General features: G+C 35.6%; 1 protein-coding gene across 1 annotated transcript in view; it reads right to left on the bottom strand.

Annotated features, from left to right (window-relative positions):
- The window catches only part of Lrp1b (LDL receptor related protein 1B), a 1,533,520-nt gene that overhangs the window by 8,462 nt on the left and 1,500,786 nt on the right, over positions 1-24,272 (bottom strand). The window contains exons 85-86 of the mRNA XM_028754677.1: positions 22,397-22,501; positions 453-529 (exon numbers count right to left, since the gene is read on the bottom strand). Coding sequence (XP_028610510.1) covers positions 453-529; positions 22,397-22,501 — 182 coding nt within the window. The remainder of the gene's footprint in view (positions 1-452; positions 530-22,396; positions 22,502-24,272) is intronic.

The raw sequence follows: 24,272 nt of genomic DNA, 5'->3' as shown, positions 1-24,272 counted from the left end.
ATATATATATATATATATATATATATATATATATATATATATATATAAACACACACATATATATATATGTATGTATATATATGTGTGTGTGTTTAGAAACTTTTTCTGACTTACTTTGAAAAGCTTTACAAATGGTTGTCAGAAAATACAGAAAAATACACAATACTAATTGAGATAACACTTCTCTGAGACTGCAGTGCTATTTTCGACAGATAAGTGATAAAACTTCTCAGTGAGTATATTGGGACTTATTTTGGTAATTTAATTCTTCACAATTTTATCAATTAAGTTTCATTTATAACAGTACTTCAAAGGAGTCAAGACTACATATTTCTGTAATTACATCAGATTTTTGTTATCTTTTGAAGACTTATATTGATCAATGTTGATATAAAAGATGAAGAAATGGCTTCTAAAGATTTTAGACAAAAATATTATTGTGTGGCACTTACTTGTGCTGATATGCTCAGATTTGCTGCTCTTCGGGGCTGGCCTCTCACACTGTGTACCTGACCAATTAGTGGAGCACCTAGAACAATCCAAACAACAACAGCAAATCAGTGAATAGCACATAAGACAAAGCTCACTAATGTGGATTCTTCAAACAAACGAAGAAAAAGGACAGTCATTACAAATTCATCATGATCAAGGAGACATTCTCACTAATTCGTTTCACATTTTCAGTATGCTGCAGGTAACTTCAACTGGATAGCATAAATTTTGACATGTAAAAAAATCTAACAGCTACTTCACCAATGTTGAGTGTGCCTATCAAACAACCCTCTTCATTTTTAAGTTACTACATTTTGTTCATCTGGTTGCTTAAAGCCTAAGGTGTAACTAACAACCAGTCTTCAAGTTTTCAGGTTTTGAATAACTATATGTGTAGAAATATTACAGTAACAAGAGATAGGTAAATAAAATGTATAATTTTTGTTTAATAATATGCCCATCAAAAGGAGCTTACATGCATATGCTCAAAATTTCAGAAAGAGAAGTTGTTTCCCCATATTGGGACGAAAACATGGTTTCCATATGTTTAGAGGAAAATAAGAGGGGTAGATTTGATTAAAATTTGTTCTTAACTAAAAGCAGAAGTATCTAGTTGGGTGGTGTAATGAAAATAAATGTAAGTTGTTTTCCCTGAGTATGAACAATGCTAACTGGCTACCATAAATGTCTCTATGATTCTTTAAGTATCAAACCACATAGAAACAATATCATTGGCATCATCTCATGTTTAAAATGACTATCAAATACCACCATATTGAGAATAGTTATACATTATGAAAGAAAAGCTTTCAGGACCCTTCCAAGTGATCTCTCTCAGTGTACCAGGCAATATATAATTATAATATAAGATTTCTGTCACAATTATTTCATATGAATAATGTTGTTTTCCAAACAATGTTTCTCTCACATCATACACATTATTTTTGATATTTATAAAAAAGTATTGGCTCTTATAAAACATGGTGACATTCCATAAAACCATCATAGTAACAAACTCAAATCACAAACAAAAACTGGTTTCAAACTAAATACAAAATAATCAGCACAATTCAAAGCATTGATTTTTTGAATTATCTAGATATTTGATTAATAATGATAATATATTATGAGCATGAAACATGATTCAAATGAAAATTAATATCATTATAACATTGGCATTCTAGCAATTACTCACCTTTATGTTCAGTTACCTCATAGAAGGCTTACATAAAATTTAATTTTCTATGCCTAGCATTTGTGATAGGCTACATTATAAGTCAATCATTGAAACAGGTCAGTTAAAATCCCAGCCTTTGGGTCTTTTTATAACACTGAATCAGAGTGAATGTAATAGACATACAAAATTAGGGTAAAGTGAACAATGAATGAAATGTTAAGTTTTGAGAAACATTTTATTATTTCTCATTTCTGTTTTTATAGGTGTATGAGCTTGAAAACTCTCCAACCCTTTACAGGTTCTAATTCTTAACACATATCTCAGATAACTCAAAATAAGATGCTTGGGGGACATTTTGCAAACATGGTCTTTAAATAAAATCTAATAGTTGAAAGGTGCTTTTCATTTCATGTAACTTTACACCTGTCAAATCTTCGTATTTTACAACCACGAGTGGTCTATACTTCAATGGATAATTTGTACAGATTACACACTCACTGCGTTATAAAGCTAAAGCGGATACAATTAAATGTGTGCAGCTGTACTGAATTGTTTTCCAAACTACTAACGCTTACTGTCTGTGTCATTGCATTTTAATAATTAGACCAGGGTCAATCTTAAGGTATGAGAATGACATTTACTACATTTTATTGTCCCTCTATAGTAGCAATTTTCAACCTGGGGGTTGTGACCCTTTTTGGCGGTTGAACCACCTTTTATGTATCAGAAAACCTGCATGTCAGATATTTACATTGTGATTGGTAACACTGGTAAAATTACAGTGATGAAATAGAAACAAAAATAGTATTATGGTTTGGGGTCAGCACAACATGAGGAACTATATTAGAGGGTTGTATCATTATGAAGGTTGAGAACCACTGTTTTAGAGGTAAAAAATCTCTGATGTCCTCATTGTACTGAAATGACTAAAATGACAGTGAAATTACCTGAAAATTGGGGGATTAAATACTAATTGAGCAGATGATCTTCTAGCAGGAACATCATGCCTTTTATATAATTCAGAATGTTAAGAAAATATACGTTAGAGCCTAAGGCTAGTAGAAAATGTGAAATGGAGAAAGAACACAGAAACAGTAGGAACCTTATGGCCATTTTTCAGCTCTTTACATAGGACAGGTCATATTTGTTAACAATCTAATTTCAAATTTGCCCATGGCTTGAAGCTTAGCACTTATTGTAGATAAGGAAATCATGTGTTCATGTTTTTTGGATCTCTTAGTTTTAAATGCTAGAGTACATTTTAGATCCAAATCTTCAGGGGATATTTAACTTATTTTATATGGGAATTACTCTCAGAGATTACACTTAAGATAGCTATTTTTACCAGTAATATGTCTTAATTAGTGATGCTAACCTTGAAAATTTCCCTATATTTCTTATAAAGTAATACTTTACAACCAAAGATAAAATAAGATGTGTTTCACTGTCTTCCCTTACTCCAGACTTGAAAATAATTTCTTTGAGATATTAAATCAAATAGAAGTCATTATTCTTGTTGCTTAACTTACAAAATTACAACCTAAGGCATTTGCTGCTCCAGAAGTTTCTCTTCCAGTGGGTGATTTAAAACCAAGCATTTTAAAACCATTTTTATAGAATTTAATAAATCTTCATATCTATGTAGACCGCAATGATCAAAGTCATTAATGGCCCGGCACTGAAGGAAAGGAATATGCAGATCATCAAAATTTCCTGTCCAATTCCTTTTTGACTTATTTGCATAATCATACTCATTATAATTTCCTTGGCATCTCTTTTCCCCATTCTTTATTCATCAAGTAAAATTTCTCATCCAAGTTTTAGCTACCTTTGAATCTGTATTACTGTAATTTACTGATATCTCTCTTAATCTACAAATAAACACCTGCAAGTTAGAATAACCTCCCCAAACACCTGCATAACACTCATTGAAGAACTATTATATGGTTATTTCTCAGAGCATGTAAACATGAACCATAGAGGACAGTTTTCATATTAACATTAGACCATTCTGAGTTATTGATTAAAACCACATGAATTTTAAAAACTCTTGGATTAAAGACATAATAATTAGGTAGATTCTTAATTTAGCCAAATAATAATATGCACAAATTCATCTTTCAATAATGATAATTATAATAATAATAATCAATATCTTCCTTGTAATTTTGTGAAGTTATGATTTTTTTTGATTAGAGAGTTACTGATTCAACTTTCTTTGACATTGCTTTGTTTATAGAACATCAGCATTTGAGAATTAAATTATTATTCAATGCTTCATTGATTTCTTAATCTTATTCTTCCATTTTCATAAACTGTAAGCAAAAACTCTCATTAATTACATGAAATGTCTTAAATATCCTAAATTATGATAATTATCAAACTCATTTTTACTGAAACTTCAGATTCTGCATTCCCATATATCAATGAACTTATTACATATCAAGGATTCATATGCTAGTTAGGTTAACCTGATAGAACCAATATATAACACAAATAAATATATTACTATACATTCTCCAACTATGTTCTTATAACCAATTTTACTTAATTTTTTATTGACAGGCTAAAACCAGTAATTTTGATCCCAACAATAGTGCTCAAAAGGTAGCTACATGAATATATCAGTTCTTTATATATCTGTCACAAATGGCATTTAAAGATAAGTTTGAAAATTTTGTTCCCATCTGGATTTCACTATATAAAACAAACTTATTTAGTTTATCATGACATTACAATTTATATAATTATGTTATTGTTATACTGTTTTGTTCTAATTAGTCTCTACAGTAGAGGGTGATGTCTTAGTAAAGGCAATATATGTCAGATGTTACACATAACAATTAGAATGTTGAAGCAAACATATATAGGGTACAAGATATGTTTAAAATGTAAGTTAATAGCAAAAATATAAGATACAATAAATTGTTAAAGTATTCACAACTCCTGTGTAGTAGAGAGATTTTTTTGCAAAGACAATTAAGATTACTATTGAACTACTGAGCATATATTAAGTTTTTCAGGGCTAATATCAAATTATCAGTGAGTGCATACCATGTGTGTTCTTTTGTGGTTGGGTTACCGCACTCAGGATGATATTTTCTTGTTCCATCTATTTACCTAAGAATTTCTTGAATTCATTGTTTTTAATAGCTGAGTAATACTCTATTGTGTAAATGTACCACATTTTCTGTATCCATTTCTCTGTTGAAGGACATCTGGGTTCTTTCCAGCTTCTGGCTATTATAAACAAGGCTGCTATGAACATAGTGGAGCATATGCCCTTGTTATATGTTGGAGCATCTTCTGGGTATATGCCCAGTAGTGGTATAGCTGAGTCCTCAGGTAATTCTATGTCCAATTTTCTGAGGAACCACCAGACTGATTTCCAGAGTGGTTGTATCATCTTGCAATCCCACCAACAACGGAAGAATGTTCCACTTTCTCCACATCCTCGCCAGTATCTGCCATCACCTGAGTTTTTGATCTTGGCCATTCTGTCTGGTGTGAGGTGGAACCTCAGGGTTGTTTTGATTTGCATTTCCCTGATGACTAAGGATGCTGAACATCTCTTTAGGTGCTTCTTAGCCACTCAAGTATCCTCAGTTGAGAATTATTTGTTTAGCTCTGCACCCTATTTTTAATAGGGTTATTTGGTTTTCTGGAGTCTAGTTTCATGGATTATTTGTGTATATTGGATACTAGCCCTCTATCAGATGTAGGATTGATAAAGATCTTTCCCCAATCTGTTGGCTGCCATTTTGTCCTATTGACAGTGTCCTTTGCTTTACAGAAGCTTTGCAATTTTATGAGGTCCCATTTGTCAATTCTTGCTCTTAGAGCATAAGCTATTGGCGTTCTGTTCAGGAACTTTTCCTCTATGCATAGGTATTCGAGGGTCTTCCTTACCTTCTCTTCTATTAGTTTCAGTGTATCTGGTTTTATGTGAAGGTCCTTCATTCACTTGGACTTGAGCTTTGTACAAGAAGATAAGAATGGATAGATTTGCATTCTTCTACGTGCAAGTTGAACCAGCACCACTTGTTGAAAATCCTGTCCTTTTTCCACTGGACAGTTTTAGCTTCTTTGTCAAAGATCAAATGACCATAGGTGTGTGGGTTCATTTCTAGGTCTTCAATTCTATTCCATTAACCTACCGGCCTGTCTCTGTACCAATACCATGCAGTGTTTTGTCACTATTGTTCTACAGTATAGCTTGAGGTCAGGGATGGTGATTCCCCAAGAAGTTCTTTTATTGTCGAGAATAGTTCCCGCTATCCTGGGTGTTTTGCTATTCCAAATGAATTTGCAAATTAATCTTTTTATCTCTATGAAGAATTGATTTGGAATTTTGATGGGGATTGCATTGAATCTGTAGATTGCTTTTGGCAAGATGCCCATTTTTACTATATTAATCCTGCCAATCCACGATTGTGCTCCATTCTTGATGGCAGAATAAATATTTTTTTCCAACTAGGCACAAGAATCAAGTGGCAGGAACAGCATGAGCTCATTTTATAGTATTTTCAAAACAGTGATGCCTAGTTATAGTTCAATGCATTAGGACACATAGTATTTTTTATTTTTTTCCTGCTTAAGACAGTACCAAGTTTTTAATACAAAGTCAAAATATTAAGTAAATATATTTTAATGGTAAAATTACTAGAATTCCTGCACCAGCTCTTAATGTTTTATTCTCTTCCTTGCAGGAGACAGGGGGTATCAATATTTTTTCTTATCTCAAGCTGACACTTTAGTTGTGATTTCAGTATGCCATAGATATGTGCCTAATATATGTCTTGTATGTTTGGAAGTTATGCAACTCATCAGATAGGTCTTGAATTTTCTATGAAGTCCAATTTAATTTTATAAGATAACTCTCTAAAATTAAAAATACTAGGACAGGTGACCTACATCACATGTATGAGTTCTGAAATTCAGCCTGCCAAGGCTAAAATCTAGGCCTCTACTTTTCCCATTACAGGTTTCTCATCTATTCTGCAGGAGCAAGCATCTCCATCATATCAAATGATGCCAGGGATCCAGCCCAGTCTTAGCTCTAACCACTCTCCTATAGATCCATTTACATTGCAATTGTTTACTCTCTTTCCCATCCTTTTTTCCTCCTTTTCATCGTCTTTTCTTTCTTTTTCATTTGTTGTTTCTCAAAGAAAATTAAGGATTATAAAGCATAAAGAAAAAGTCTTTAGATTTCATAACAAATTATGACTATAAGAAATTTTAATGTAATCTATGTTTAACACGAGTAATGTTATGAACATTAAATGTACAGACTATATCAGCCTCCTAGTAGTAATATAATTTGATTACTATTTGCTGAGCTGATATGATTTTAATATAACTTTACCATGATTATAATTTTTAATTACTATTCCTAGTAGAGAAAATCTTAGGTATAAGTGTCTTTAGTGATTTAATGGGGTAACTGTCTCTACTACTATCTTGGTATGAAAAGAAAGATGTAAATCAGTTTTTTAAATGATTATAATATGAAGATATTTTCCCTCTAAACTAGTATTGTTGGTAAAGTATAAGAATCAATCTCTCATGAGAAGTGCACACATTGTTCAAAATTTGTTCAATTTTGAAATCTAAGCAGGAAATAAAACTTTATTGTTATGAACTTATGACACTTGGATTTTTAAACTAATAGACAATTTAAAAAAGTATACAAGTATAAAGTGTTCAAAAGGTAAGGAACAGTTAGACACACTGCTGCAATGGTTTTGTTTTTTTATTCTGACACACAATATATTAAAAGCTAAGAATAAGTTTCCACCTTAAAAGAAATAAAGGACTCTCATCAAACCTACATACAAATACATACATATCATGAAATTTATATTAAAATTATTTTATAGGACTGGATATGACTAAATGGTAAAGAGCACTTTCTGCTCTTCCTGAATATTGTGACTCAGTTTCAAGTACTCTCATTGTAGGCATGCAACGATGTGTAACTGCATTCTTAAGGATATGGTGCCCTCTTCTGGTCTGTACAAGTGTCATTATAAGTGATTTCAATATATACAGACAGACAAAACTCATACATATAAAACAAAAATTTAAAAAATCTTTTAAAAATATTCTAACTGATAGAAATAAATTTTTCCTTACTATTTAGCTAACATGATATATCCATACTTGTAAAAACTACAATTTTATATCAGGTTAAACACGTCTATCCCCTCAAATGCTTATTATTTCTGTCTTTGAAAAAAAATGGAAGGATGATCCACTGTAGGTGGGGATGAAGTAGGAGAAGCCACAGTCATGGTATGCTGAAGAACTGGAGTTGACAGTGAGGATTGAATTTGAATGAGAAAAGAGAGACTTAAATATCTGTGATTAGACTACCTGATTCCCTGAGAAACATAGAAGGTTGGTTTACAGGGAATGCCCGCTAGTGTTGACATGAGTTGGGGAAGGAGTGAGGGAGGAGAAGGTCTATGTGACCTCTTGGAGATGGAATCTAAGAGGAAGGGAATGTCACAGCACGTGGTTCGCTAGAGATCTGAGAATGAGAGTAGGAGATTGGATTGGAAGGAGAGGAAGGAGAGGTGAAAACATTAATAGGAAGATTCACAAAATTATTTATTCTTTGAAAATAAATACTATATTAATGTTATATCAACTATACACTAATCTCTCATTAGTAAGCAGGATCACTATCTTCTGAGGGTACAATCTATAGTTTAAACTTACTCAGAAATATATGATGTGTGGTATCTATTCCTGGCAGCTTGACAAGCAGGGAAAAAGCTAGAACAAGTTATAGCTTGTCACCTGGGACTATAAAGGACAAGTATTGATGTGTCAGGCTATATCGAGTTTTTGCTGCTCTGAACAACATGCACATTTCATGTTTTACGTTTTCAAACTACTCCTAGGGGCAGAAACAAATTAGTAACATGCAGTGATCTGACTGAAGAAGCATAGGCAGCACAGGTTGCTTAAGATCACCTGCTCACAACCTTTCTGGAAATGTGAGGTTTGCCCAGAATCACTCTGAAAACTCCCTTGGACTTTTCTTGGCTCTTTTCTCTAGTGCCCCTGCTCTGCATGAAGAAGGTCTGCTTCTCCTGATAGACTCCTAAAGCCAGTGATTCCAGCTCCCTCTGCAAGGCCATGGATGTAAGCAGTCAGGCCTTAACCAGGCCTGGAAATACAGAGGGCTAATTTCTCCTTTTGTAAATGAATGACAGAGCTTTACAGGAGATGAAATAGCCCTTCATCCTTCTTCCAAAAACTTAGCCCCAGTTTCTCAAACAGCAGCTGAACATTCTATCTATTTTATTTTCTCTCAGGAGTTGGAAAACAATCTCGTGCTTCTAATAAAACCAATATATTAGAACAATGGTAAATCCAAAGGAAGTGGGGATGTCCATCACCTACTGCTCTGGTACCTGGACATAGCTTCTCACAAGCTCACCTTAGAGAGGCATAAACTTCCTCTGTTTACTATGGCTATTATTATAAAGTCAAACCCTGCCTTGCTTTCAGGGATCATAAGAGGTTTCCATCTTGGTACTTTTTTTCTCTGCTCCCACTATGGCCACTTCTGTCAAGGTCACCACAGTGCAAGTTATTGGCTGCTAATGTAATTATATCTTTCTTTAAATACCAGGTACACTCTTTTGCTGTGAGGTTCTTATTTGGTTTCCATTTTTTCCCCCCAGACTTCTGAGGGCTAGATTATACTAGTTTCTGGTCATTTTAAAGCTAGTGAATAATAATTTTAGTTTATAAAATTGTCCACAGTTTGGAAAACAGTATTCTATATGATTTATATACGTTAGGTTTTTTAGTCCTTACAACAGTCTGGGACAATAGATGCAAACAGTGAGTTCACAATAAGATAATAGATATCTTAGCAAAACTGAAATCCCAGCATGTGAAGTCTCTTATTCTGTGTCTGTAACTGTTACTAGGAAACATATTAGTTATTTTTTAACTTGTTTATATTGAAAATTAGGCTTCATTATTAATTTCCTTTTTAAAATCCATGGGTTTTGGTATGATGCCTACTTTTACTATGTTAATTCTACCAGTCCATGAGCATGGGAGATCTCTCCATTTTCTGAGGTCTTCTTCGATTTCTTTCTTGAGAAACTTGAAGTTCTTGTCATACAGATGTTTCACATGTTTGTTTAGAGTTACCCCAAGATGTTTTATATTTCCTGTGACTATTGTTAAGGATATTGTTTTCTGATTTGCTTTCTCATCTCGTTTATCACTTGTATAAAGGAAGGCTACTGATTTGTTTGAGATAGTTTTATATTCAGTGACTTTGCTGAAGTTGTTTATTAGATGTAGAAGATTTCTGGTAGAATTTTTGGTGTCACCTATGTATACTATCATAGCATCTGCACATAGTGATAACTTGTCTTCTTAATTTCCAATTTGTGTCTCTCTGACATCCTTTTTTGATATAATTACTCTAGTTAGAACTTCGAGTTCTAACTGCATTGAATAGATAGTGAGAAAGTGTGCAATTTTATCTAGTCCTTGATTTTAGTAGGATTGCTTCAAGTTTCCCTTCACTTAATTTGATATTATCTGTTTGTTTGCTGGATGCAAATACTTACACCCAACTAATGGACTGAAGTCAGGGACTCCTGTGATTGAATTAGGTAAAGGCTGGAAGAAGTTGAAGAGGAGGGTGACCCCATATGAAGAGCAGCAGTCTTAATTAACCTGGGCCTCTGAGATCTCTGACACTGAGCCATCAACCAGGTTGTATACACCAGCTGGTATGAGGCCTCTGACACATATATAGCAGAGGACTGCCTGGTCTGGCCTCAGTGACAGAAGATGCAGATAATTAATGCTCAAGAGACTGAAGACCCCCAGAGAGTGTTGGGGCCTGGCTGGGTAGGGTTGTAGTCTGGAGATATCATCTTGGAGATGGGGAAGGAGGAATGAGATGTGGAACTGTTGGAAGGCAGACTGAGCAAGATAATTTATAACAACACAGGCCATGTTCTCAGATTAAAAAACTATTCTTTTTATAATATATTGGTTCTCAATAATTCTAATGCTGTGACACTTTCATACAGTCCCTCGTCTAGTGGTGGCCTTTAACAATAAAATTAATTCCATTGCTATTTCAAAATTGTAATTTTCTTCTACTATGCATTGTACTGGAAATACCTATGTTTTCTGATGGTTTCAGGTGAACCTAGCAAAAGAGTCTACATACCTTCAAAAGGGTCATAACGTACAGGTTAAGAATCAATGTTCTCATTGATTCTCATGTCAGTAAGATTTTTTACAATCCATCCATCCCATGGGCAGTCACCAAAAGTAGACACTGATGTGGATGTCAGGAAGTACATACAGACAGGAGCCCGATATAACTGTCTACTTAGACGTCTGCCAGAGTCTGACATATTCAGAGGCGGATGCTCACAGCTAACCATTGATCTGATCAAGGGGTTCCCAATGGAGCAGTTAGAGAGAGAGAAGACTGAAGGAGCTGAAAGGGTTTGTGGCCCCATGAGAAGAGCAACAATACCAACCAAACAGAGCTCCCCAATATCTAAACCACCAGCCTGGGAGCACATAGGGAGGGATACATGACTCCAGCTGTATATATAGGGGAGGATGGCCTTGTCAGGCATAGGTGGGAGAGGAGATCCTCGGTCCCATGAAGGCTAGATGCCTAGTGTGGGGGAATTGGAGGATGGGGAGGTGGGAGTGGGGGGTAGGTTGGGGCACAACCACATAGAAGCAGGAAGTCAGAGGATGGAATAGGGGGTTCCTGGATGAGATGGGGGAATGGGGTAAGGGGATAACATCTGAAATGTAAATATAATATCCAATAAAAAAAGAATAAAAAAAACACTGTGACCACTTGCATCTTCAAAGTTATTAGATTTCTCCGACTACCTCTTTTTCATTAATCATTTTATTCATTTACACTTCAAATGATATCTCCTGTACCCTTTATGCCTCCACAAACTCCACATCCCATTCCCTTTGCATCTCTGAGAGTGCTCCTCCACCCACTCACTGACTCCCATCTCACTGTTCTAGCATCCCCTTATCCTGGGGCATCAAGCCTCCTTCTCCTCTCTTTAATGTCAGATAAGGTCATCCTCTGCTACATAAGTAGCTGGAGACATGTGGTACCCATGCATCTCAAATTATAACCCAGAAACGTTCCTGTCTAAAGGAAAAGCAGGGACAAAAAAATGGAACAGAGACTGAAGGATAGGCCATCCAGAGACTGGCACACCTAGGGATCCATTCAATCTACATATACCAAACTCCTACCCTATTGCTGATGCCAAGAAGTGCTTGCTGACAGGAGCCTGGTATGGCTGTTCCCTGAGAAGTTCTTCCAGCACCTGACCAATACAATGTGGATGCTTACCATCAGACTTGGCCGTATGACCACAATGGAAAAACTAGGGGAAGGACTGAAGGAGCTGAAGGGGATTACAACCCCATATGAAAAATAATATCAACTAACTGGACAACAGAGAGCTGCCAGGTACCAAACCCTAATATTCTTGAACCAGTTTCAAACACTTAGATAAGGATATAAATTGCTGAAAATTATGTAAGAGTTTACTATCATTTGCTACAAGCCTCATTTAATTTATAATCCTCCAAACCCTAAATATTTGTGGTGGTTTGAATAATAATGACCCTATAACCTCATATTTTTATGCTTGGTCATTATGAAGTGACACTACTTTACAAAGTCTAGAAGGATTAGGAGTAAGTATGTACTTATTAAAGGAAGATTGTTCTGATAGGGTTTGAGATTCTGAAAGCTCACATCAGGCTGAGCATGTCTCATTCACCCTCTCTTGCCTAATGATCTGGACGTAGCTCTCAGCTTCTGCTATGACACCATGTTTGCCATTATCCTTTCCACCATATTGATCATTAATTATCCTCCTAAAACTCTAAGTAAACCACCAATTTAATTGCTTTCTTTTATAAGAGTTTCCTTGGTCATGGAGTCTCATCACATCAGAGGAGTGCCTCAGACAATCCCAATCTTCTCTCATGCCTTTGTACAATAGCCTAGGAAAACTTCCTTCTGTTCTTGCATTCTTTCAGAGAGAGAGAGAGAGAGAGAGAGAGAGAGAGAGAGAGACAGAGAGACAGAGAGACAGAGAGACAGAGAGACAGAGAGAAAGAGAGAGACAGAGAGAGAGACAGAGAGAGATATCCAAAGCAAGACACTGGATGACCAACAACAGTGTATGGAGAAAACAAAACAAACTGAATGTAATTAACTTCTCTTCATAAGATGTTCTATATAAAATCTGCCTAGACTCCAGTAAAAGAGTACAATAAAAGCTCTAGAATATTCAGAAAATGCAGTACAATGGGATTGAAAACAACAAAGAGGATAAAGTAGATCAAGTGCACATTAGAATAAATCATTCTGTTTTTTCTGACTCTTAGCTGTGAAATTTATTAACAAGTATTGGAGGCTAACACAACAATGGGGTGATTATTAAACTATAGGCTTAGACTCTGTAGCAATGCAAAGTAGTTATATGATACATGCAGAATACATGTTAATGGTTGGGAATTACTGAGTAAATCAGAAACAACATATCAAGGGAAGGAATTTGTTATCTTGAGGTGATAAGACACACACATTTAAGGGTGTGATGGTAGGATTTAAAGGCAAATTTCACAGAAATATGCTCCAAGTCCAAAGTCTACACTAAGGAGGGATGATTTTCTCATAAAATATAGATTGAAACAACAGATGTGAAAGTTTTGAACACAACTGAAATGGCAAGATACAAGGGTACAACTCTGTGGAAATCATGCTTTTCCTAACACAAATACCTATTGATATTTAATCTAGATTTAAAAAATGGGGAGGGAGCAAGGGAGGGAGGGAGGGAGGGAGGGAGGGAGGGAGGGAGGGAGGGAGAATACCAGATTTTTAGCTTTGGCTTGAAATGTAAAACTATAGTATAAAACTTCACAGTGCTAAATTGTTTAAACCACATGGGAAACTGTTCTTGCCCTGGGCAGGAAGCAATGACACACAATGGGGAAGTGTCCTGTTGCCTTTGAAGACAGTGACCACTAAATAGATATGGTTTCTGAAGCAATAAAATACTTGAGGTAGATATTTTTAGTTTTCCATTTTCAGAAAATTCATATATACTTTAAGAGTTTATTTTTTTACTTCAGGGTATTAAAGAGAATAAAATTACATGAAGAACTATCTTTAAAAATCAACAATATTCAAATCTCAATAATATGTGTCCTACATTAAAGATAAGTTCTTTAATAATTTGCTCTGTGCATTCACAGGGAAAACTATTAATGAAAATGTCTTAAAATATAATTTGAATATTGCTGATTACACACACACATATATACATGTATGTATGTGCATCTATTAACATATTTGCATGAAGCATATATTTTATTTTCTTTTTGTAGTCCTATCTATTGGATTCATGCCCTTTACTTATGCTACACAAACACTCCTTCAGAATATATTCAAGCCCTTGGACTTTAGAAGACATCACTGTGCTATCTGAACTGGGTTGAGGTGTTGTATAACCCAGAATGACCTTTAGATAATTATCCTCAGAAGATTCTCATATACAAGTGTGAACAAAAGAGATGGTAGTATTTTGTCATTTCATACAGCATTAGTAATTCAAAAGGTACACTTCCATCTCCTATTTTTGGGTATATATAGGTACTTATATATCCAGATATAATCTGGTATAATATTTTGAGCTGTGAAAAAGTAAATGTATAGAAAAAATTAAATATGAAATTTGTCTTTGAGATAGTGATATACACTTATAATCTTTGTACTCAGTACACCAAGACAGAGAGATAACAGTTCTGTGACTATTCTAAGTTTAAAGATATGAGTGTATCTTGGAGAAATTGTTTCCATAAAGTTAATACTTAGCCCCTTGGTTGCTCTATAACAATAAATTACATTTTTGATATTCTTTAAATTTCTGTTAATAGGAAGCTTGTTTTTCAAGTGTGTTCAATGATATGTTAGAGAAATTTTGGAACGTATCTCTTTGAAACTGACTCTGAGCTAATTTTAAGACATGATTATAATAAAGCTCCTATTATAACTATGTCTAAATACTTGAGACCACACATAATTGAATTGTGTTTTTGAATGGCTAGTCCTACCATGTATTTAACAGTGCAAAGCATTAACTTTTATAACGTTAAAGGGGATTGGTTCCACAAGCTTCTGTCTTTGAATATAATAGTCCCAGGTGCTCAGTGTAAGTCTTAAAAACATAGTACATATCAAGGTATATACATACAGATGATATTGCTCCAAGAAAGGACACCAAAAATATAACAGGCAGCTGAAGGTGATGGCTCACAATTCAAAATGCCAGAACTTGGGAAGCTAAGGTAAAAGGAATGTCATTGTTCTAGGCCAGCTTGGGTTCAATACTGAATTCTAGAAAAGCTTAGTTTACAGAATAAGACCTTGTCTTGGAAAAAAAATCCAGCAAGCATACTTTATAAATGAATGACATGCTAATGTGAATTGACATATTGATTTGGACCAGTGAGATATGAAGAGTTAATTACATGAAACAACCAAACGATAATTGGTTTCATGAACCTCTTGAGCAAAGACAGTGAGGTACTGCACACAGCTGATTGTCCATGGCTTGTGTGTGCACAGCTTTGTGCATGTAGAATGACAGTGGAGTACAGGAAACTGACAAGAGCCAACTACCTGTTTGTTGTGGATGACTGAAAGAACTATAGGCATTGCTATAGAGTAGTAATATGGAGGGAGGTTCATGTTGCATACAATATCTGGATCTCATATAAGTGTGACTCTAAACCTATGAGAAATTCTTAGACTCAGGGAGGAATGAACTACTTACTATTGAATTTCATTATTTTTCATTTAAGTGGCTGGAGAGATAGCTCACTAGTTAAGAGCAGTAGCTGCAGTTCCAGAGGATCAGGGATTGATTCCTAGAATCCACATGATGGCTCACAACCATCTTTAGCCCCTTGATTAAATCCATGCCTTCCCCTTTCTGGCATATGTGGGTGCCAGTCATGCATGTGTTGCATAGATTTACATGCAGACAAATTAACATATACATGAAATAAAATAAAAACATAAATATCATTTTATTAATATTTTATTGGATATTTAATTTATATTTCAGATGTTATCCCTTTACCCCATGTCCCCCTGTACTGTCCAGGAACTTCCTATCCCATCCCCCTTCCTCCTGCTTCTATGAGTATGTTCCCCCACCTACTCCCCACTCACATCCCCATCCTCCAATTCCCCCACACCCGGCATCCAGCCTTTATGGGACCAAGAATCTCCTCTCCCACTTATACCTGACAGGACCATACTTCCTTGCATATACAGCTGGAGCCATGGGTCCCTCCCTCAGTGTCCCCAGGCTGGTGGTTTAGACCCTGGGGATTCTGGTTGGTTGGTATTGTTGCTCTCCTCATGGTGTCCTAAACCCTTTCAACTCCTTCAGTCTTCACTCTAAATCCTCCACTGGGAACCCCTTGATCAGTTCAGTGGTTAGCTGTGAGCATTTGCCTCTGAATATGTCAGACTCTGGAAGACCTCTAAGAAGACAGCTATATCAGGCTCCTGTCAGCATGCACTTCCTGACATCCACATCAGTGTCTACCCTTGGTGACTGCACAAGGGCTGGATACCCAGGTGGAATGGTCTCCAGATGGCCCCACATTCAGTTTCTGTTCCATACTTTGTCTCCATATTTGCTCCCATGAGTATTTTATTACTCCTTCTAAAAAGGTCCAAAGCACCCACACTTGGTCTTTCTTCTTCATGAGCTTCATGTGTTCTGTGAGTTGACTCTTGGGTATTTCAAGCTTCTGGGCTTGGTATAGCTGGGTCCTCAGTTAATGTTATGTCTGATTTTCTGTGGAACCTCCAGACTGATTTCCAGAGTGGTTGTACCATCTTGCAATCTCACCAACAATGGAGGAGTGTTCCTCTTCTTCCACATCCTCGCCAGCATCTACTATCACCTGAGTTTTTGATCTTAGCCACTCTAACTGGTGTGAGGTGGAATCTCAGGGTTGTTTTGATTTGCATTTCCCTGATGACTAAGGGTGCTGAACATTTCTTTAGGTGCTTCTTGGCCATTTGAGTTTCCTCAGTTGAGAATTGTTTGTTTAGCTCTATGCCCCATTTTTTAATAGGGTTATTTGGTTGTCTGGAGTCTAATTTCTTGAGTTCTTTGTATATATTGGATATTAGCCCTCTATCAGATATAGGATTGATAAAGATCTTTCCCCAATCTGTTGGCTACAATTTTGTCCTATTGACAGTCCTTTGCCTTACAGAAGGTTTTTGATTTTATGAGGTCCCATTTGTCAGTTCTTGCTGTTAGAGCATAAGCCATTGGTGTTATTTTCAGGAACTTTTCCCTGTGCCTAGGTATTCGAGGGTCTTCCCCACCTTCTCTCCTATTAGTTTCAGAGTATCTGGTTTTATGTGAAAGTCCCTTATCCACTTGGACTTAAGCTTTGTACAAGGAGATAAGAATGGATCAATTTGCATTCTTCTACATGCTGAACTTCAGTTGTAACATAATAATTAGAAATCAATAATATTGTTAAAATAACATCATAGAGAATTTTAAATTATAGTTTCAACAGTTTTCAATTGCCTACTTCCAAACTTTCTCCAAATAAATGTAAAAATACAAGATGTTTTATTCCTTTAGTTTTCTTTGCCATTTTCTTTTTGTTGCACACAAAGTAATAAATGAAAATGGCCATCTAGAGACAAAAGTGAAAGCTTTCAACCAACAAATCTGTTCCCTAAATTGAAGGATATAGCAATAAAATTTCTAGGTAGAAAAACTGAGCTGTCACCTTCATAATATCTGAATACTTTATTGACTTTCCGACTGTATGTATTAGTCCCATACAATTCAGGTAGTTTTTCTCTCCATGAGGAAAGGAAAAATAATATGCCATTGAAACTAAAGCAAGCACCATGTTAAGGAACTTGTAGCAGATTTTGTTTACTATAAAGGTTTTAGATGAAATGGTATACATTACATTTTCACTAGAAATACTCATAAGTATTACTGTGAGAGATCAGGCTAAAATACTCTTTGCTTGTCATCTCCCCATAAAAGATTTGTTTGCTAGAAAGATGCTGTGAGAACTGCATAATCCTTTACCTAGATTGCTTTGTGTTGACTATAACCATAAGTGATATCAAGTTTTACTTACATTTAGTTACAGATTATAACTATAGAAGTTGTAGCTATGCTACAGATACCTAAGGCTTTGTTTATTTGTTTGTTTGGATCGTTTCTTTTAGTTCTGTTTTTTGGGGGGTTTTTCTGGTTGTTGTTTGGTTTTGTTTTATTTTCGTATATCCTTAGCGTCCTTCTTAGGAATTCATGAACATGATCATGAATCTGATCTCCTTTTTTTTTTTTTTTTTTTTTTTTTTTACCAATGTAGATATTAAAATTTGGGGCTTCAAATCTCCTGTAGCCAGGGAAAATTCCAGTGGAGAGATAAGGACACCAACCTACCCACCAAAATTTGCCATCTACGTGAAATGCAGAGATAAAGATGGAACAGAGACTGAGGGAACGGGAAACCAATAACTGGCCCAACTTGAGACCCACCCCAAAGGCAAGCACCAATCACAGACACAAGACACAATTAATGATTCTCTGTTATGCTTGTAGACAGGAACCTCAGGAACTCTTCTCTGAGAGACTGCATTCAGTAGTTGATTGAAATAGATGTAGATGTCTACTTGCAAACATTGGAAAGTGCTCTGGGAGTCTTATGAAATAGTTGGGGGAAGGATAGCCTTGAGAGGATAGGAATTCCCCAGGATGACCAACAGAGTTAACTAACCTGTACCCTTGAGGCTCTCAGAGACTGAGCTGCCAACCAAAGACCATACCTGGGCTGAACCTACTACTAAATCTTCATGTGAATACCCCAACACCTAGATCTAAGGCTCTCCCTAAAGCTGTTGCCTGTCTATGAAATTTGTTCCCCAACAGTCCTGTCTTGTCTGAGTTCAGTGAGAGAGGATGCACCTAGTCCTGCAGAGACTTGATATTCCAGGGTGGAGTGATCCCTAGAGGGCCTCCACTTTCTCAAGGAGAATAAGAGGGAAGATGGGGGATAGGAGGAGAGACAGTGTGAAAGGGACTGGGAGTAGGGAGGGGCAGTGTTTGTAATGTAACGTGAATAAATAAATAAATAAATAAATAAATACATTTTTAAAATGGTACTTCAGCAAGAATACTCTTAATGGCTACTAAGTCTTTTTCATTGCAAAATTATATTTATCTTTTCTTATTTTTTCCTTTAGTGAACTCTTAACTAAACAATGTGGAAGAAATCTCTGCTGTTCCTTACTGACTCATCCAGAAGTTAGTAGATTTTTGTGGATTCTGTCTGCATAGGGGCTTATAACACATCTTTCTAAGAACAAACACTTTGTCTGTTATAGTGAGACACACATAATGTTCATCTTTCTGGAACTGAAACTACTGGAGTTCACAGGAAACTACTCCTGGATACATTTGTCCAAGTTATATTTCTTCTTAGCTAATATTCAAAGCAGCAAATATTCTTCCTAGAGTGTTCTCAGCATCCCCACCCAGTGGTCTCTTGCCCTCACTAACCTGCACTAGGGCTTCCACATCAATTGTACTTTGAGCATGCTACTCTTTCCTAGAGTTTAGCCATTCCTCACATTCAAATCTCCTTTCATTTTTGTTTCAAAATATTATTAACACCTAAAGTGCCTTTGATTCTCCCAATTGGAATCATGAAGTATCCCTTATTTGGTTGTTTTTCACACGTTGATCACAATTTTATTATAACAACAAATTGTTTAATTGTTCCTAAAAGACATCCTTCTAGTCAAAATGACTTTTACATTTCTCAACATTACATATTGGGATGATTGAAGTTCAGAGAAAGTAATATCACATAATTCCATAATTGTTCACAGGTGGTCAGAATTGTGTGAACACAGTGTGTCATCCTGAACAGAGTAAGCAGTTAGACAAAAACTTAAGAATGTACATTAACTATAGAGATTATGTAATGTATTTCTGAGTCAGGTTTTATGGCCATGAAGCTATCAAAGTTGGAAAATACCTTACTCATTGGTTATTTATATTTGTTTAATGAATTACTGTGCAAATGAAAATACGATTTCTCTATAATTTTATAACTTATCTGTTTAAAGTATTGTGATATTTGTCATATTTCTTCTGCTTATAAAAACATGAAAGGAATAGAAAAATCCCAGTACAAGCCCAACTTCCATAAGGACAAATAGACACAGAAATATTGTTGTATAAAAATAAAAGACAGTCTCTAGACTCCTGGAGTTACCCTGTTTCCTTTTTGTTGAGTTTACCATCTCTAGTGATGATGATTAGACCCTGGTGATATTTGCTTAAAATTAAACATTACTGTGGAATGCTAGAGCCATTTTGATTTCTTATTCTGGTGATATAGGTAATCCTTGCACAGGAAGTCATCTATATACTTGTTTATTATGAAGAAGCAAATTAGAGATCCTACAGTTTTCAGACTTTGCTCAGAAGTAGTGAAACAATAACAGGATAAACTAAGACTTGGTTCCAGGGAAGAAGTTATTGGGATGGTAAAACCAACATAAAATCAGTCCTTCATTTTCTTTGGGCCAAGGATTACTTTGAATTCAGTCACCCTGAATACCAATGAGTCACCATTCTGTCTATTCTTTCCTCCATAGGCACCCCCAGAATTAAGCATCATTTTCTCTTTCAAGTGGCACCGAAACTTTTACTGCAGACCCCCTGATCTCCAGAACATTCCTCTTTGGTTTTACCCAGGACTATTCTTTTCAACACCAACTTTATACATTTCAAGTTTCTGCATTATAACTCTAGCAGCTTATAAGAAAATAGTTAAGGTTTGGTTAAGAAATATTGGGATTATAGCATGATTATGCTTTGCGGTTTCATTAGGCTGACCCTACCTTCAGTGAGGGTACTCCAAGGTGCCCATCAGGGATGCTGATTTTAACACTAAGTATTAAAAAAGATTCCCCATATGTGCCAACTCTAAAACTCAAGTACATATGGCAAACATCTACTATGGTCAGTTCAGAGGTGACACTGTATTAAGAAAATAGGAGTTTACTTTCCATAAATACCTAAGTTACCACACTCTAAAGGAAGAATCATGTAATATATAAAGCAATTAAATTTCTTGAAATATTTTGGCATGCACTTGTTTCTTTTCTTAGTAAATCAAACAGCCACTGATGTAAATCTAGGAAACAAATGGTTTGCTATTCCATCAGATTTTGAAATAGAAATGTCGAACTTAAAATCTACTGTTTCAAATATAGTAGTTACAGACATATAACCACTTGCTTCTGTCCTCCTGGGATTAAAATCTACCTTTCTAGCATATGTGATTTTAGGAACCAGAATGAGTAGCTTTTTCATCACCTGCTATATTTCTGCACACTCTAGCAGTCTGCAATGTATACAGTTATCTATGAGCAAAGCATAGGTTAATTAAATGTGACAGAGATGAGCCCCAAGATTAAATATACACTGTGAAATGCATGTGGATGTTCATGATTTAAACCAATGAACTGTGGCCTGAAATGATGTCACAGGAAGCACAGCAGTAAGTGGAAGGTTAAACCTACTTGCATCTCGGCTCATTAAACGCAGTTAAAGTGCAAATCCCCTCATTCTGACAGTAGTGATCACAAGGGTTCTCTTTCTGGTCACAGCGCTGACTTTTAAACCCCACAGAGCATCTGTAGAATTCCAGTAAAATACAACTGAATATAGCGTCTGACTTATTTGTCATATATGTTTAAGTTTATATTATACATTGATAGTAATATAAAATAAAAATGATCTCAGGAATGCTTGCCTCCCTCAAATACACACTGATCACATGTTCCTTTAAAAAGTTGTAGAAAAGGAAGCAGATAGTATTCATTTTGGGGCATCATCTCCTTACTCAGTTAAAACAAAACTCAACACATTGACCACATCAACGAAATGGATTTATGTGGTCTGGTCTACAAAATCAGCAAAGTGACAAGAGGAAGATACTAAATTCTAGATTTTCTAATTGAGGATCTCTGCTTTCCCTTGGTGTATAGCAACCTGGCTGCACATAATGTACTCTCAGAGAGCCAAGGACTTTATTGTTTTATATAACGTGATACTCTGAACTTGATAGAACTTCAAATAATAGCATATGTTTGAAAGTATCATACAAGTTTTTTTTTTTAAAGAATAGTCCTACCTACTGAGGAATTTACAAACACACATACACACACAAACACACACACACACACACACACACACACACACACACACACTGAACTATATGTGTCATATAGCTTAATAAGGTCAGTAAAACCAGAGCAGTTTTCTCAGCACTTCCAAGTTGACAAACTGTGAATGTCTGAAATGAAGAGATGCTAAGAACTGAATGAGCTATTCCTCATGAGATCTTTATCAAACTGATGGGAAAGGAATTATGTAGATCATGAACCAAGAAGGGACAATTGACCAGAGATGTGCATGACACACTCACTTAAATGTATTACCCTGAGAAAGGAAAACATTAGGAGAGAGATTCTACCCACATGCACCCCTGTCTTAAATTACATTAGTAGATACTCACACACACACAGGTACACTAGTCTCAGGGTCCAGCTGGCATGTGCCGCCATTGTAACAGTAGCCATCACATAATTGACAGCTAGAGGCAATCTTCCCATTAGTGCAGCTGCAGAAACAGGAAAAAGAGAAAATGATATTACCAGAATTATTGTTGTTGAAGGCTGACACAAAACATCTGCAAACTAGAATGTGTATTATTTGAGAATACTCTAGTCTATGCCTAAGTATAAGTTTTCTAAAAAGGATATTATGGGAGGAAACTTAATTATTAGAAAAATAAGAGGTTATTTGGGTACTTTGCTAATTCTTAACCCCGTTATCTTGATAAAAATTTAAAGCATCTAGATATATGGTTAGAAAATACTCTTGTCTATCAGTTACATGCTAAGAGGACTTTCTGCATTTCTTCTTCAGTTAACTAGGACTTGATAACATCAGTATGAGTTATAAGCCACACTATAGAAGTACTACAGCATTCTGTTCTCATTGTAGCATTTTGTAGAAAGAAATGTTAGGGTTACAATTGTTTTAATTGTGTGTATGTTTTTATATTATGAAAGGACATATATTTGTGTAGAAGTACACACATTTATGTTTTAATGTGTATAGAAGCCACAGGACAACATTGTATTTAATCCTCAGGAATGCTATACACCTCCTTTAAGACAGGGATTCATTGGCCTAAAGGTTAAAAATTACTCAGACTGGTTAGGTAATAGACCCAGACATTATCTTGTCTCTACTTTTGAAGATTTGGGAAATGTCAGGTCTCCCTTCGGGATGGGAAGATGGCTGAGCAGATAAAAGTGTTTGTCACCCAAGCAGATGACCTGCAACACTCACAAGTGGTCCTCGGGTTTCTGTGTACACACTACTGCATGGTTCTATCCTACCCTTGTGCAGGCAGGGACACAAATAAATGTAATTGGAAATAAACTTAGTTCAAATGTTAAGTACACATTATTAAACTCAATGTTAAATCTATTTTGTTTTCTTTTATTTCGAGTCAGGGTAATACTCTGTACTCTAGCTTGAGGTAGTATTTCATGTTAAATCTCCCTAACTTACCCTATTAAATGCAGAACTTAATGAGACTTGAGCTACCTTGACTTCATAGTTTTTATTATTAAAATAGAGCTAATTAGTAAAAATCTAAAACTGACAATGCATAAGTAATATAGGAGCAAGTAGATTGGCATTCTTGCAAACTACAAGTCAGTTTAATTGCAGTCACATTACATATTTGATATGAGAATAAACACTATCTTCTTTCACGGGAAATGTGTACAAAAAACATAGTGTCTTATGTTTTATACAAACAACTACTTTGGTCATGGACTACCACTGAAGAAAAGTGAGCAAGTATAACTATGTTCTAGGTCACTAGGGAATCTGCTTTCTTTCCTTAAGAGCTATAAGAAGGTGTACACCTGCTACTTTGCTGCTGCAAAATGGATTCTGATTTAATGTTAGTGTTTGCCAGCAACTGGTAACAAAAATCAGTTGTTTCATAAGTCCTGTCGTGTCCTTGGTAATGAAGTCATGCTGCAGTACCATTGACCATTTGCAACTTTCCATGGTGAATAACTTTAGCAGACTACCCATTCCTGATTCTAGACATGACCTTAAAAATAAAGTCAGGCTGCAGTATCTTTAATGGGTCATTTTATATTTCTCAAGATATATAACAATCTCTTTTAGGGCATTTCCTATTGACATTAAGGTTCCTGGAAATAATAGGTTAGCAACTCTGGTGTTCACAATTGTATTATTACGTGCATACTCAAGTTTCTTGCTGGAGATTGTTTGAGTGGTGGCAATCTACACACTGAATACATTTTGTTCAGTATTTGAATTGGAAGACAGTTTTAAAAGCC

This window comes from Grammomys surdaster, unplaced genomic scaffold (genome assembly GCF_004785775.1).
Source record: "Grammomys surdaster isolate TR1022 unplaced genomic scaffold, NIH_TR_1.0 126035, whole genome shotgun sequence".
Lineage (NCBI taxonomy): Eukaryota > Metazoa > Chordata > Mammalia > Rodentia > Muridae > Grammomys > Grammomys surdaster.
Note: the sequence above shows the minus strand (reverse complement) of the source record. Positions and strands in the feature narration are given on the sequence as shown.